General features: G+C 44.6%; 1 protein-coding gene across 1 annotated transcript in view; it reads right to left on the reverse strand.

The window, feature by feature from the left end:
- GRHL2 (grainyhead like transcription factor 2) overlaps positions 1 to 16,263 on the reverse strand; it is a 481,294-nt gene that overhangs the window by 13,354 nt on the left and 451,677 nt on the right. Inside the window, exon 14 of the mRNA XM_085605159.1 lies at positions 15,339 to 15,424. Coding sequence (XP_085461285.1) covers positions 15,339 to 15,424 — 86 coding nt within the window. The remainder of the gene's footprint in view (positions 1 to 15,338; positions 15,425 to 16,263) is intronic.

The following is a 16,263-nucleotide window of genomic DNA, read 5'->3' on the forward strand; positions in this document are numbered from 1 at the left end:
AGGAGCTGGGCGAACATGCACTCTCGTGCACTCCATGGTGCAGGATGGGTTTACCTGTAACCCACCAACCCGGATCTTAAACAAATTACACAATAAGGATGATTCATTTTCTGTGTGAGAAAACTGCCTAATAGGTTGTATTTGTTGTGTTTATTTTTTTTGTTTAAGCGGTTCTATTAATCATTATTTTTTCTTGGTCCCTCCACAATGTTTTGGAAGCACTTAAAAACAGCCATTCGGCTATGGTTAGAAGGGCAGAAATTAACAAATAGGAATAAGAAACTAAGTATGAAATCAATTAATGCTACATAATGAAATCGCTCTTACATATACAAAGTGAATTGAATAAGGACTGCTGAACAGTGAAGAGAAGAGATGTTATATATATATATATATACACACACACACACAGTGCGGAGGACTTAGAACGCCCGTTTTTATACCCAGCCCTGGGAATCTCATTGGTGCAGGATTTCCTTTACAGGACCCCACCTCTGGCTGCTGGTGAAGAGCGTCCCCTGCTCGAGTGTGAGATTCTGATTTTATGAATGAAGATCGGTGCGCATAGCGTGCTGACATCATCACAACTGAAAGTGAAAGTAGGAGCCTTTCTGCCCCTTTTGGTTTGACTGTGTGCTTAGCTTAGGGGCACGGGTCAGCCGCTGACACACCAATTACAATGGAAGAGGCTTGTGAGAAAGGGAAGAATCTCCTCTTTCCAGTGGTACCTCTCGCAAGTGGATCCCTGGCCAGGGATCACCACAATATGCCCAAGCAGGGATACATCCACTAGACCACCACACCACTAGATCATTTCTCATGGGGGCAGGGGCCTCAATGGCAAAGGGCATCTTGCCCCACATGATCCTAGACAATATCAGACTTTCGTCTCCACCCCACCTCCAGGGCAGATTGAGGGATTTATCACCAATCTTCTCCCCCAGAAAGCCCACTAGACACCAGAGACATAATTATAAAATAGGAATGTGGTAGGACATTTTGCCGGGTGCCCCCTACTCAGGAGGCCCTGGCAGTCTTTCTGCCCATTGGGTGATCAGAAGGGGGAGGGCTCCCCCAAACTGCCAAATCAGAATGGCATAAAGCCCACAAGACCCCCAGGGAAAAAGAGAAGAAAAAGGAATAAGGGGACTGACAGACCCACCCTAGCATCAGTCTTCCTCCACAGTCCTGAGCCTATGGCAGTGGCGGCTGGTGAGTTTTGAAAGTGCTGTGGCATAAAAGTTTTGGATGAGAGCTGCATCACGAGTGAGCATGACTGTCATAAGGGGTGTCTGGAGGACCCCCACCCCCCGATAAAAGTTTGAAAAAAGAGTCGGCAAATGGTGTATTACAAAGCAAATCTGACAAACCAAGATGATATATCAGGCAATATTGAAAGTGCAGAGACTTGAAATATTCAAACACTCCCAGGTGCCTGGCTTAAAGCAGGACAGAAGCATCCTCTCTCCCAATGGTACCGACATCAAAGCAGGACAGCCTTGGTGAGGCAGCAGTGCCACCATTTTGTAAGTCATGTGATATCTGAGTAGTGCTACTGCTGTCGTGCACAATAAGTGATAGGTGTCCTAGTGTTCATTTGATGTGAACACGCCATTGTTGGGAAGCTTCAGCGATGCCACACTGATAAGAAGCAACATAGTTAAGCACATACCTACCACAATAAAAATTGCCTAAATATTACACTGCTACAATCTCTACAATAGTAGTCATCATATATTCCCACTTGCCAGCCATGCACAGTTAGGGTTCCCGCCATGATAAGGTTGTTGGAAAGGCAACTTGCAATCCCGACAGCGGGGCCTGTCTCAGCACCGCCGCCATACCCTGCATCTCTGCAAACTGCCTCCGCTGCGGGATCCATGATCCCATTGGTGTCGGCGGTGTCGGGGATGTCTGACCGCCCCACTCCTAACTGTGCGGTCACACCGAAGTAAATGTTTTGGTCAGACCGCCACCGACAGTTGCGTGGCAGTACGACTACCAGGGTCATATTCTGGCTCTTAGTTCCGGTTACGCAAAGGGCCCTCGGATAGTCATCCCATCTCTTACCCTATAACCTCTCCCACACTCAATGCTATGTGTTTTTGTATAGTTAAGTGTTTTCTTTGGCCTCTTCGCATATTTAGGTTCGCAATGGCAGTCTGGCATCTCAATGATGAAGAGGGTGGGGTAGAAATCCGACTTTCCACTGTTAGAGTATTTTATGTATTACCTTCTAAAGCACATGTATACCCATAGGATTCAGGGTGTTATGTTTGCTGAACTAAGAGTGAAACAGGTCGTTTTAATAACAGGGTAGTTGCTGGTGAGCTTGGTACGAAGGAAACAACCAAGTCTCCAGTTTTACTTTGAAATGTCTTGAATTCATATTTGTGTTGGGAGCAAGTTCCATTTTGAGCTGCCTGTACTGCAAAGGCTCTACCCTACATGTAAGTGTGTTTTTACCTGGTCGTGTTGTAAATAGTAGCCCTGTACTGATCTTAGACTGTGTCCAAGGACATAATGAAAAGAAATGTATTTTAGGAATGTGGGGCCTATTCACTAATGAGCGCTTTGTAATATACATTTTGCACTGCCGCAGTGACAACCAGTAGAGTTTTGTCAGAATTGCAAGAACCTCAACCTGTGTTGGTGGCTGAACGAGCTACTGCATTTTCTCCATAAAGAGGGATAGCCTGAAATGTATGTCTTGCACACTACCCTTCTCCCTATGCGCTCCTCAACAGGCATATGGCAGCCACAGGAAAAAGCACCATCCAGGTGAAAGACAGCATGTCCCCTGTGTGCACTGTAGACTCCTTACTTTATTGTGCATGAAGTAAGTGAGTGGTTGGGTACAGAATTTCCACCTGTAGCTTAGGTGCAGACATATGGTACCCAATGTGGTGTTGCTAGCCATTCTGCGGCCTGTGTCGGTACCTGAGTTTGCTGCCCGGCAGCTGCATGTGAGTGGGGGGGCTGGAGTGCTGGCGAGTCCTATGACGGCCGCCCGCACGGCGCAGGTAAGAGCAGAGGGGGCGCTGCCCCCAAAACTCATGCTGCCCGGGGCGGGCTACCCCCCCCCACAGCCTCCTCCTTGCTAAGCAACTGATGGTGCCTGATTTAAGTAGAGTGGGTCAGAAGTAGTGGGTGAAAACTGTGCACCAACTATTTGTGACACGATCTATGTACTAATAAGTCGTGTCGCAAATGTCCACTCGGAGAGGGTCAAAAAAGGACCTGCCTAATAAATACTAAGTAGGCAAGATGCAATTTGAATCCACTTGTGAATGGCAATGATACAGGGACTGGGCCTGCACAGAACAACAAGTCAATATTCTTGCATTTGCTTTCTCAAGTGTGAAATAGTTTTTTTAAACTACACCAAGTCCATTAATGTTTCCCATCTGGGACCCCACTGGGGAAGCATGTAGTGGTCTAATCTGAGATGGCATGGAGGGGAAAAGAACAGTGGGTTGTAATCTATTACCACAAGCTATTGCCAGCTGTCAGATTTACTTCAAGCATTCCTTTTGTGTGTCTGATGTAATGCCTTAATTGGCCAAGGATATGCACAGACATAGGTCCCTGGCTCACTGTGCCACTGGAACCAAGCTATAGCCAAAACCAGTCTTTGCTTGTGTTCTAGTTCAGGGCGGACCTGGCCTGGCAGTTCGAGCTGGACTGTTCCTGTTACAGCAGGATTATGACTGATCTGCATATGGCTGGGTCTACTCTGAGGTGGCATGGTGGGCAAAAGAATGTTAGGTTGGAATGCTACCCCAACCTATTGCCAGTGGTTAGCCTTATTGCAATCATTCTTCCCATCACCTTCTGTGTGTGTGATGGCCACTGTCCGGTGCCCCCTGAGGCTGCCCAACATGATTCCCAAATGAAGCCGCCCCATTTGTGAATGGCATTGGTATCTGATGAATAATTTACGACCATGATAGCGATTGCAACGCACTGAACCACTGCATTGCGACTCTCTAAAAGGAGGGGCATCTCCTTCATGCCCTCGCCTGTTTGCAATTCAGTATGGGACGAAAAAGCCCTTTTAAGAGACAGAAAGATGTTTCGGTGAATAAAAGGGCTTTCATAGATTGTGCAAATCTATTTGCAGTGGCAAACCCTTTCCCTGTTTATGTGAATCGCAGGCTTTGAGACCGAACACACCTTTGTATATGAGCTCCTTATTTCTTTACATTACCATGTGTGGGATTTAAGGCCTGTACATTTTAATTCATTCCTCTGTGTGATGTGGGTGCATGGGTGGGAGCCTGCTGACATCTGATTACCTCTGCAGACCAAACGCATAGCAGGGAAGAGGGTGCAAACTCACTATTTTGTAATGCGTGAAGGGCCGGGGGAAGACTATAAGCAAATCTGCAGTGGCTCCTCCCCCTTCCTGATGGTCCATAGTATGGGCAGGGACTGGCAGGACAACAAATGTTGCTTCATGGTGTGAGAAGCATCTGATCATTCTCAGATATGTGCCCCATGTGTCTATGGGTTGGGGCTCGTGGCTTTAACATAGGGGCACACACAGCATGGCTGAGAAGGATGCAGAGGGCAAGGACATACATTACTGGTGGATGGAACGAAAATAAAAGCAGACTCCCCTAAAGGAGCATCTTCACTGGCACCACCATGGCACCACCGTAAATACCACAGCTCTAACGAACTGTATACAAATAGCACACGCCGCTCTTGCTGTGTGAGATCAGCAAGCATGAAAATCCATCTCCAAGAAAATATTGTCGACAAAATATTGAGTACCAAAATGTCATGCAGGTAAGTATAAATAGTACAGCTTCATAATACCTTCCATATTTCACCATGGAGATACATATATATTCAAGGGGGCAGATGTACAAGCCCCTTGCGCCACTTTTGCGTCACTTCTCCCATGTTAAAAGTGACGCAAGAGTGGCGTACGGGGCTTGTAAATCTGCCCCAAGGTAAGTAGATGTGGCGTTATGAAGAGTAAATCTATACGTACCTAGCTATACACTCACACCTTCAAAATATTTTGGTTCTCAATTTTAGGCCATACTATTTTTGAATGATGTTATTTCTGCCGGGGGCGCACAACCTTTCTTTCTGCACCTTGCTTCCTCATCAACGAAGCAGTATTTGTTTGTGGTATTCAAAAATAGAATAAAGCTCATTCTAAAACCGTGAGCCCCTTTACTCCTTCTGCAGGCATGTTACCAAGAAAAGGAACACGGATGTTTCTCTACAACGCACACAAACTCTGAATGAGGCAGCCATTGATTGCCTTGTCAGAGCTCAAAGGAAAGCAGGGTTCCTGCTGCGCTGCCCTCCTGCTGAGCACAGACACTGCCCCGGGCAGAATGAAGGCCCAGATCTGCCCTGCCATCACACAAACCAGAGGCTAATGAAGGTGCACTGCTGTGTTAACGCTGTCCCTTGTGACTGTCAACATAATTCCTGCCGAAGAAGCATTATCAAAGCAGATAAAGGATTGGTGACACAAAGGGAACTCTCCCCTCCCCCACGAGAGATCTATAAACAGCAACATTGTCAGCCCAACCAATTGAGTGTATTTTTTCCATCAAATAACGCCCCGAGCCATTTACTTGCGCTATTATTTGTGGTTGAACAGAAAAGACAGTAATTTAGTGGAGGCCTTTATTTGCAGCTTTGCAGATCTCCGTTTTTCAAGGCGTCAAATGACTTTTACTGGGATACCCCCCGCTGACAAGTTATTGAAGTGTGAACAGATACCTACAGGTAGCCCACAATACCAACCATTAATTCTAGGCGAAGAAAGACTGCTGCGAATATTCCCATGCTCAAGGTTTCTCAGGAGGTCTCTGGCATGGATTGACTGGCAGGGAGTCCTTAGATACGGGAAGAGCCATCCCTACAGAAGCCCTTCCTCCGAAGTGTGGCGAAGGCGGCATCCAGCAATATGCTGTTCTGCAGATGGGGCGTGCACTTGGGAACAACCCCCACAGGGTGTGATTCCCATGTTTCAGTATGCTTGCAGAAAATGTGCAGGCCCTGTGCTGCCGCTGTCTCAGGCTAAGGCATAGGAAGGAATGCTCCCACAGTGCGCTAGGGACGGAAATAGAGAGAAGCCAGGCTACAGACACCAATGGCTCATATGAATCGATTTTTTATGAGCTTGTGCAAACAGGACTTTTGACAATTATTGATACAGCTCAGATGTAACCACAGATGGAGAGCGAAACACGTGCCATCTCATTTAGGAGATTGTCATCTGTTTAATTCAAGTCGCTCCCATAGCTAATATTGTTGTATAGAGGTGGGCGAGCCACAGACAGATCAAGCCAGGCTCGAGCATGAAACCTGGCTCCCTGTTGGAACCTCAAGTCCATAGCGAGCCAAGCCAAAATGTGGTTTCTGCATGCCACCCTACCTCAACCAGGGTGTGGTGTTAGCCAGAGCTGGAATTGGGGAACCAACCAGGTGTGAGTCTCAGGGTCGGCTTAACATCCTTTGATTCTGGGAAAATCACTTAATCTATTCATACCTTTAGACAACTAATGGTAACCTTGTGTAAAGTAACTGGTGCTTATGTAAAGTGCCCCAATATCTTGGGATTGAGTAACCGCTATTTAAACACTGCACTAAGGGGTAAAAGCAAAGCCTTAACATAAGGAAAAACCAATGGAGACCCGTTTACTGGCTGATTTGTACAAAGCGAAACCTAAAAACCTGGATAAATCGTAGTTTCTCTGCTTGAATTGTGTGATCCTAGGCCCATATTATATTTCGGCAAAACTCTTTTTCTTCCCTATCACACTGTAAAGCACCTTCACATGTGAGTTCAGAATGCCAGTTGTACAAAAACCTATTGTGTTTGATTTCCTAGACTATAATGTTGCTGTATAACTATCTCGGCCACGCATGGGGTTTACATCACAACTGCCTTACCTTCTTAGTTCACTAATGGTTCATGTTTAAAAACTATCACTTTTAATAAGCACTTCTCGGGGCAGTGCTATAATCTGACTTATTACCTTCAAAGCTTTCACGTGGTAAGTAAACTTTTTTGAACTTTGAAAATACTTTATCATAACTTATGTGATGTTTGTTGAATGATTTACATAGCAAAAATTATCAGGGCTTGACTTGTGCACAGGCTCTAAGATTCGAGCCATAATTAGTTTGGTTAGATTAACTGTAACGTAGCACAAACGTTTCCCAGCACAAGACCGCCTCAATATTTGGTCTTTAGCCTAGACCCTCTGGGGTATCCGTTGTTGTTGCGCTCGGTTTTAGATACTAGACCAGCTTATTTTCCAATGGACTATTTGCCTATGCACATTTTTTAGAGTAATAATGTTAGTGAACAGGTTATGTATTTTGTTATGGGGTTCATGTTGACACTTTAAACATGTCAATCAGAACCTTTGATGATATAAAAGGACATGGTGTAAGAATTGTCCAAGTCTCTGTTTTTTAGCATACACCAGGAACTTTCTACGACTCCCATTTGTGGGGAAGTACGGAGTGTCCACACAAGTGTCTCACGGGACTTAACTTTTAGACGGCGTCTCCCGATATGTCTTCTTGTCACCGTTTGACTTGAGCATTTTTCAGACCTACTACGGATCTCCTGACAGTCTGAATAGAAGGTATTGCCTTATTTTAATTGGGGGGTCCTCAACTCGACTTGGGGTGATCAGACATAAGTGTCTCATGATCACCAGCTTCTGCACTACATTCCCTTAATGCAGGCTACTTATTTCGAGTGGGTTATCGTTTACCAAGCAACTATCTACACCTCAAAAAAGTACCTGTTGGTGGGGCTGTGATTGACATTTTTTGGGGGCATATTTGGGCAGGTGCACGTTGCACACCAATGGCTATGGCCCCCTTTTTTTTGTTTACAGTGCGGCACAATTGTTCACTTTGGTCTCATTTCTTTGCACTTCACAGGTGTAAACTGTTCTCACCTCTGGCAAAAATATCTATTTCTCATCTTAAAACTATTTGGTTATTTCTTTTTCCTTTCTCTCTTGGGGTTGTATGTTTTTCTGGATGTAAAGGAACCCCAACGATGCTTCTTAGCTCTTCTCGTTGTCTTTTTCATTTATCTATTACTTGGAATTTTCTTGGGTCTTTAATCGTGGTGTTCTGTTGGATAATTGCTTTAAAATATTCCGATTTGGATGCAAGTCTAACTCTTGTGTTGTTAGTTCAGCCTGCATCTGGACAAAGGGTTGGGTATCACAATGTCTTTGTCTTAAAAAATTATTTTGTTTGTTTTTATTAGTATTGTTAAATTGATTGATGTATATATGTTACATTTGCAGCCCTGGGGAAGCCCTGTTTAGGAAGAAACGCATTGGCTGCTTGGTTGTCTGGTTGAAGCTAATAAAGAAGAATTTGAAATTTCACCCAAAGACTCAAGATTATGTCTTCTTGCTGGTTGAATTGAATATTTGTTTTGCCTCTCTGTTTTTGTATTTTCATGAACACAAGAGGGCAGGAAAAGGGCATCTAAGCAGTAAAGCTACAAATGTAAAGGGACACTCTCCTGTTTGACTAGGAAAGCACAGAAATGCAATATTCTTACTGTTTCCATTTAATGGCAATTACCAAAGGATTATTGACTTTGACTCACACAAATGATTCTGCATATTTAAAGTGAATATAAATAGCCAATGGGGCAGGGGAATGGAATGAACATTTGCTGTTAAAATGAGGGAGACATCTACAGATAAATAGAAAATGTTTGTTATGCTAATACCATTGGGCAATACATGACAAACCAACATCAGTCTAGTCTATTACAGCCAGTGCTTAATTTGTAAAAAATAATAAGTGCCAGATCCCTCGTCAGAAGGCCACTGTAGCTTGCACCACCAATTGCCCCTTCTCAATGCTGCTGACAGTACCGAACCAACTACTAACCATCACACTCCTACATGTGAAAATTCAGACTATTTAAGGCCTTCAAAGCTATAAGAATATCTTGGGTGTCAGGTATTATGCATTTTTAATGTGTATTGAATTAAACTACTGTTGTGCTCATCTCTAAATAAGACAAACAGCTCCACCATGTGGCAGACTGTCATAAGTGCTGGTGTTGACATTTAAGTGCCGGTGTTGAGCACTGGAAACCACCGACTCAAATTAAGCACTGATTACACATACTTGTTATGCTTTGAATGATCAATGAAGCAATCTATCTCTTTCTGCAAATTAGTAGCTGTCATATAAGAGGGATAATGTTACCACTACATCCCAAACAATTTTGAGATCTTATTTTATGCAACATGTAATAGTAGGTCTATTGCGTCAGGGAGAATTTGATAAACAACATACCACTGTGGATCCTTTTAGGATCTAGAGAAAGATATATGCCAATCTTTTCGAGAAGATACAGAAAAAAGTATAAGTCTTTTGGAAAAAGCTTTCCTGCACATAAGTTTTAAGGTGGATTCTGAAACTGTTTATTCGAGGTGAGTGCGATGGGAAATTATTTCATTTATCCTTCAGAACACAAGCTGAAAAGCTTCAGAACAACTACTATATTTGAGTTTGCCTATAGCAATTATGTAGTCAGACATTTCATGTATCAGACACCAGAAGCCCTAAATTCTAAAGATGTAACTTACTGGTGTTTCACAAACCCAAAACTGTCTAGGGGATAACCTATGCACTTTTAAGCCCTCTTGATTATGCAGAAATGACTGTTCCTATTTCCATGTATTTCCCCACACTTACCTACAAATCTTATTAAAACTTGAATGGTTCAGGGTTAAGTGATGCATATACTGTATAAAAACATACCTATATTCCTTTGTCCCACTTGATGGAGTCTTAAACTTCACAACTAGAACCTTTTACGGTTTTCCTAGGTACACTCCCACTTCATCGCATTACCACAAGACTGGCAGACTCATGGCTAAAACAATCTTATACAAGCTACTGACATCCATATGTATGTATGTACCTATTAATATGGTATTACTATGATGCAAACCTAACCAAAAGGCAGCAGAGCACTGTACAATGTCAATGGCAAGTTTAAAGTCCTGTGAGTAACATGAGAGACAAGGAAGCTCGGTTGTCACCGGTTAGCGCAGTGTGATGTAGTATTCTTTAAAAGAGGCGAGCCTTCAACTCTTTCCTAAAGTGTAGCAGTATTGGGATGGTACTGATGGATACGGGGATTTTGTTCCAGATTCTGGGTGCATAGATGGAAAAGACCTATTGTCTTGTTTTTTCTTTTTTACTGTTTTTATTCTGTAGTCTGATGGTGTCCCGATTACATGTGGGCCAGCAACCACCAGAGATGGTGTGCTTCTCTGCAAAGTAAGCAGTGGTGCTGATTGTGATGAGTTTGTAAATTAACTGGTGCTTTTATTCAAATTAATTAAAGTTAGTGCCTACAGCTACCTCTCTGATTTTCTATCCCACTACACTCCAACCCAGAACCTAAAATTGCCAACCATAATCTTCTAGTTTCCTTCCTCCAAGTTCCAGTCCTTTTACCTTCTCTGCCCTCTTCACCTGTCCCCAGGAGTTCAAACAGACTTAAATGCTATCTTTTACAACTAGAAAGACACAAATGATTACTACCACACTCACTCAAAGTCACTCTATGTATATTTCACTCTTTTTATGCCGCTGTAGACCTAGACATTTAGGGCCTGTAGGAAATTAGGATCTGCTTTTATAGTTACCCCCACCCCCCCTTTTTTGCCTGGTGCCATGCTCTTTCTGACTAGTGTGACTGGGATCCTGCTAATCAGGAACCCAGTCTCTGTGCTTTCTCCCCTAAATTGGTACGGAAAGTACTTCGGTACATCCCAGATTGGACACCAGTGTACTCTTATCAGTCCCTAGTATATGGTACTGAGGTATCCAGGAACTAAGTACACCAGGGGTCTACTATGGGATGAAGCATGTATTATGCCACCCTTGAGGGACAACTCAAACTGTAACTACAGGCCTGCCATTACAGCCTGAGTAAGCTGTTACTAGCACCACTTACGAAAGATATAGGTTTCCCTGCACTTAAAACCTATAAGTCACCCCTAAAGCAGTCCTTTCAATCCTGAAGGCAGGGTGCTCGGTTCTAAGTGTGAGTGTGTCCTGCATGAGCTGGACACCCCTACAGCCTTAGGAATCCATTCTCCTGGGCTGTAAGTGCATCAGCCTTTACGATACATAGAGTGGCCATGTGTCAGTACGTGATGACCATCTCAAAACTGGCTGTAACGAACCCTATCATGTTTGTTATCACAGCTCCTATCAAAGCTGTAAAGCTCCTCCTGGAGGCTCCCAGTGCTCCCGGTATCAGTCTTCTAGACCCGGAAAGCACAACATGGCTGCTGCCGACCAGAGACACGATTCTGCCCTCCTGCTGCTGAGCAAAGCTCGAGCAGAGGAAGGCAGAACAATAGGTATCCTGTCACAGGTAGGTGTGACCACCTCCCAGACAGTGTTTAATGTATTGGGGCCGTTGGGAGTGCTTGCCAGAGCCATTCAGTCTGTTTGAAGGGCACATTCGGTGCCCTCCTTGCATAGTACAGTTCAATCTACTTCAGGGACCCGTTGGCTCCTGCTCTGGTGCACAACTGACAAAGGACATGGGAGTATCCTCCCCACTGTCTGACCCCTCCCCTGGGGCGGAACCCTGATTCGTCCCAACCCTTTCCTTAAGGTACTTAAGGGCTTACCTGAGGGTGGGTTCCTAGATTTGTCGTGTGACAAGATTCAATTCACTTCTTCACTTCACTTCACTTCTTTTTCGACTGTCTGGGAGCTCTGGACTTCGCTGGACTTTGATCTGGGCGTCAAGGCTGCAACTGGGAAGGCTCCTGCTGCTTCTGAACTTGATGTCCTACTCGTCTGCTGCATTGTCCATGCCTGTGCTCCATACAGGAACCTTCCAAGGCCTGTGGGCATCCAAGACACCTGAAGGAATCTCCCTTAAAGTAAAGGAGTCACTTTCCTGCATCTGCAGGCACCGCAGCTAAGCTGACCAGTCTGCTGATCCTGTGCTCCCACGGATTCCGAAAGGCTCAGTAACACAGGTGGTGGTTCTTCACATCCCTCAAGGTCTGCCCTGTCCTCTCACCAAGTTTGAGGCCAGTTTCCTTCGTCGGAGCCGCAGGAACTGAACCCCTGTGCAAAGCATCGACTTGCAGTTGCAAAGGCTTTTTGGTTTCCTTCCACCAAGATCTTAAGGCTCCAAGTAGCTCCAACCACCAGCACATCCAGTGACCAAGATCTTCACCCTCACCACAACCCTTGTATCGTGGGCCTGCATCCTTAGTGAGCTGTTCGAGGTCCTCTCGCGACACCAGTGCCTCTGGCCTGGGGGTCATCTTTGAATTCTGTGGCCTCCCCTGATTGCTCGGGTCCTGCCCTGAGTACCCTGCTTGTTGTGAGTCACCTGAACCTTGCTGGTCCCGCTACTCCACCTTCTTCGCTTTCCACGTTGTTTGCTGTTACCAAGGCTTGTTGGTGTTCTCGACGGACACCGACTCCTCAGCTCTCGACATCCAACGTGGGACAGCTTGTGAACGGCTCCTGGTCTTCCATAGATTCGCCTGGTCCTAACAGCTGCAGCTCCAAGGTCACTGCCATCTGTCCTGCAACACTCGACATCGGTGGGCATTCATCTTCCATGCCTCCTGGTCACTCCTGAGTGGCATAGACTCTGTCCCCTCTGCTTACAGGTACTTCTCAACTTGAATTCACCTTTGGGTTCCATGGGACACTTTCACCTTCCCCAGCAGTGGCATCTTCCTGAAGAAATCCATTGGGTTGGAAGGCAGTTTTCAACGTCACTTCACACCAATGCACCCGGCTTCCCTGCTGTAGATATCCTGGTTCCTAGGGTATACATGGGTGGGGTGGCTCTCCAACCTTCTGTCTTCCACAGGGTTTCTTCAGGGTCCACTGGGAAGTGTCCTTCATCTTTAAAATTGCAACCATGACTTACCCGTTGACATGTATTTAGCCCGCGGTCGTTTTCCCACTCTGCACACGGCCCTCGTGGGGTTCCTAGTTACTTACCTCGGGTGGTTCCTTGGGTCCCTGGCACCTCTACGTCTTCTGGGTATAGTCTTGACTCGACACCTGGTTCGCATACCACTATTTTAGTATATGGTTTGTTGACCACTGTGTATTTCGTACTACTTGCCTGTTTCTATTGCAAAGTATTGTGTGCATTGTGCATATCTCCGGCTAAGAGATATCTGCATGTGTTAGTGAGTGTCTTATAATAAATACATATTTTTATAAATACACTGTGTGGTTCTTTTCACTTAAACTATACCTAAAAGATTATGTTCTGGTAAAACAAGCTTCTTTACACTCCCTCTGGACTAAGCCTGTAGGCTGCTCTCCACAGCTACCACTTAGAGAGCTTTCTAAGGTTGTCTAAGACCACTAAAATTACCATTAGGGTTGTCTGGATTGGTGCAAGGTGCCCACTTACATAAGTGTACACCATATACCAAGCCAGCTTCTCACAGGGCCCAATCCCAAGTTTGGCAGTCCGTGGACCGCCAAACCCTTGGTGGTGCAGCGGTGCCGGTGCACACCGGCAGTCAACCGCCATATTCTGAGTTTGGCGGTCGGACCGCCATTGGACCGCTGCAACCGCCGGGGAACCACAAACGCTCGGCAGTGGCGCAGTGGTCTGAGGATTGCAATATGCTGGTGGTGCCACTGCGGCACTGCCAAACATGTTAAGGCTTTACTCACTGCTACCCTTTTCATGGCGGTGAGCCCGCCATGAAAAGTTTGGCAGTGAGGAAACTAAGGGTGCCCTAGAGGGCCCCTGTTGCCTTAGGGCCGGGGATACATGCAGGGGGGCACATGTTGAGCCCCCTTGTGTGCATGCACCCCAGTTGCTGCACGGCATGGACTACAACGTCCATGCCATGGAGGATCTTGCTTTGGCGCTCCTTTGGCGCTGCAGTTCAATGCCTTACGTATGAGCCTTTGTACTTCACTGCTGCAGGACTGTCATGGGCGCCTTTGGTGGTGTGGAAGCATGGCACTGGCGTGGCGGCCCGCTCCCACACCGCCAAAGTCACAATCAGACCCCTAGTGTGTTTGCATATTTTTGCCAGTGATTTTCCTAAAAACTGACACATTAGTATTTACTGCAAATTACCTATTTGTTTTAATGTTCATCACCTAACCCTGCACTGCACTATGTACTGCTATTGTTTCTCTTAGTAAAATGTAGTGATAGGGCGTAACAGGCCTAATTCTTTCAAGTGTAATAACTAATTACTGCACAATTGCTCATAATTATAGATAATTACATGAGAAGTGTAATCCAGCATGCAGCGCTATTTTCTTCATGCGAAATACACCCATGTGTCCAAAATGGGCCCAAGGATAAATCTTGTGCTACGAAAATAGTATTATATGCTACAAGACGTGAACAGCGGTAGCCAGCAGCCACGCGCTCGCTCTAAGTTTGTTGTTCCTGTGCTCCTGGTGTGGTATTTTTGAACCAATGTCTCTTAATTACTCAAGAATGCATAATTGCGTAATTTCGTTAATGTCACATTACTAGAGTAATGCGTAATTACTGAAAATAACTCAGATGACTCCAGCATAATTAAAATTTCGCCCAGGTGTAGTACAAATGTTTCTTTGTGAAATGCTATGGTTATTAAATGAGCTCCAATAGTCTTTACTTTAACAAGGTGTGTGTAAGAATAAAATATGTTATTTTCAAGGGGGTAAACAAAATTCGAAACTAAATATCACATTACACTAATGTTATGCATGCAGAATCTATGCCATGCATACAGTCCAAAAATGTAAAATAGGATAACAGGGATATTGTGGAAAGGTTTGGGAACAACCAACCTTTAAGTGTATAAAGTACGCCATTTGTTAAGTTACGCATGGCTAGATCAGAGTATTGTGTATCACCACAGAGTTGCAACTTACCACTGCGTGTATTGCTAGGAGTCACATGAGGGATATATAAGAGATCATTGTGTGTCAGCCATGCTGTAAAAAATCATGACAATTTGCATCTGTTTATATGAATTGGTTCCATTATATTTATTAAACTGCACAATCATTTTAAAACAACAGTGTACTATGATAATGCGTGCATTGTGAATTAATGAGTACAGAGATATGCCACGTTCTACAAACACCTTGGAGTCACCTTTAGCGTTTCCCGCTTCAACTTGGAAGAACTTGAGAACCTGACTTCATGAGAGAACCTAAGTGAAAGGGAATTGACAATATATGCCTTGAATCTATGAAAACGTGTTTGCGGCATCACCTTGAGGGTTTCTGATGGGCGGACTGTGAATGATGGATTGATTAAGGGTACATACCGCTTCCATTAGACCCTTCACTGTCGGCGACTTCAGCATCAGCGCATCAAACACCTCGTCTGTCTCCTTCCTGACGTACAGAAGCACTGAAAGAACCAAGACCCAACAGTAAGAGGGCAGAGTCAAGGCAATCGGTAAAGAACACAAACACATCAGTGTAATCATAAGGCAAAAGATCCTAGAGGCAGCAGCACGCCTTCCAGATCCCTCTCTTTCTCTCACCACCTCCAGTTACCTTCTGATGGCCACGTCGCTAAAGCAGAGACCATGCAACTCTTTACAGTTACTGTTAGTGAGTGGATAAGTGCATCAGTGAGAATATATATATAGTGCACCCACTACAAATGACTTCTTCTGTTGATTTCCTACAACCTTTAGCTCAGATTTCTGATTTTACTGCAGCTCTAGATTTCCAGAACTCCAGCTTTCTGAAATTCTCTCATGCACATTTTCTAACGAATGAATATTTGCACGAGTATATGGTGCAGAAATGCGCATTTTCAAATAATAATTTTTTTACTCATGGAAAATAAATTCTACTTCACCCCTATATAAAATAAGAGTGTTATTGGCCTATCTTGCAAAAATACTTTTTACGACTTTTGTAGGAATGCATTTGCATCTCTTTCAGTGTAGGAAACGACCTGCAAATTGGTTGGGAATACCCACACGTAGAGGTTTGTGGGTGCTCAATGTATTTTGTAAGGTCAGCACTCCTATAATAGCTTCCTTCCCCACTTCTAACCCTGCATTTAGGATGGTGAAAAATCTATCATACTTGCGATTCCCCACCTTGGAATGTGCAATTTGTGATTGTGTGATTCAATAAATCCGATTCTATGAATATGGATGAAGACTTTACAAGAGTAAATGCATTGTATATGCCATACCTTCCACCTAGCTCTGCCAACACGTTTGTGTATTA

The sequence above is a fragment of the Triturus cristatus genome, chromosome 5_1 (genome assembly GCF_964204655.1).
Source record: "Triturus cristatus chromosome 5_1, aTriCri1.1, whole genome shotgun sequence".
NCBI classification, from domain to species: domain Eukaryota; kingdom Metazoa; phylum Chordata; class Amphibia; order Caudata; family Salamandridae; genus Triturus; species Triturus cristatus.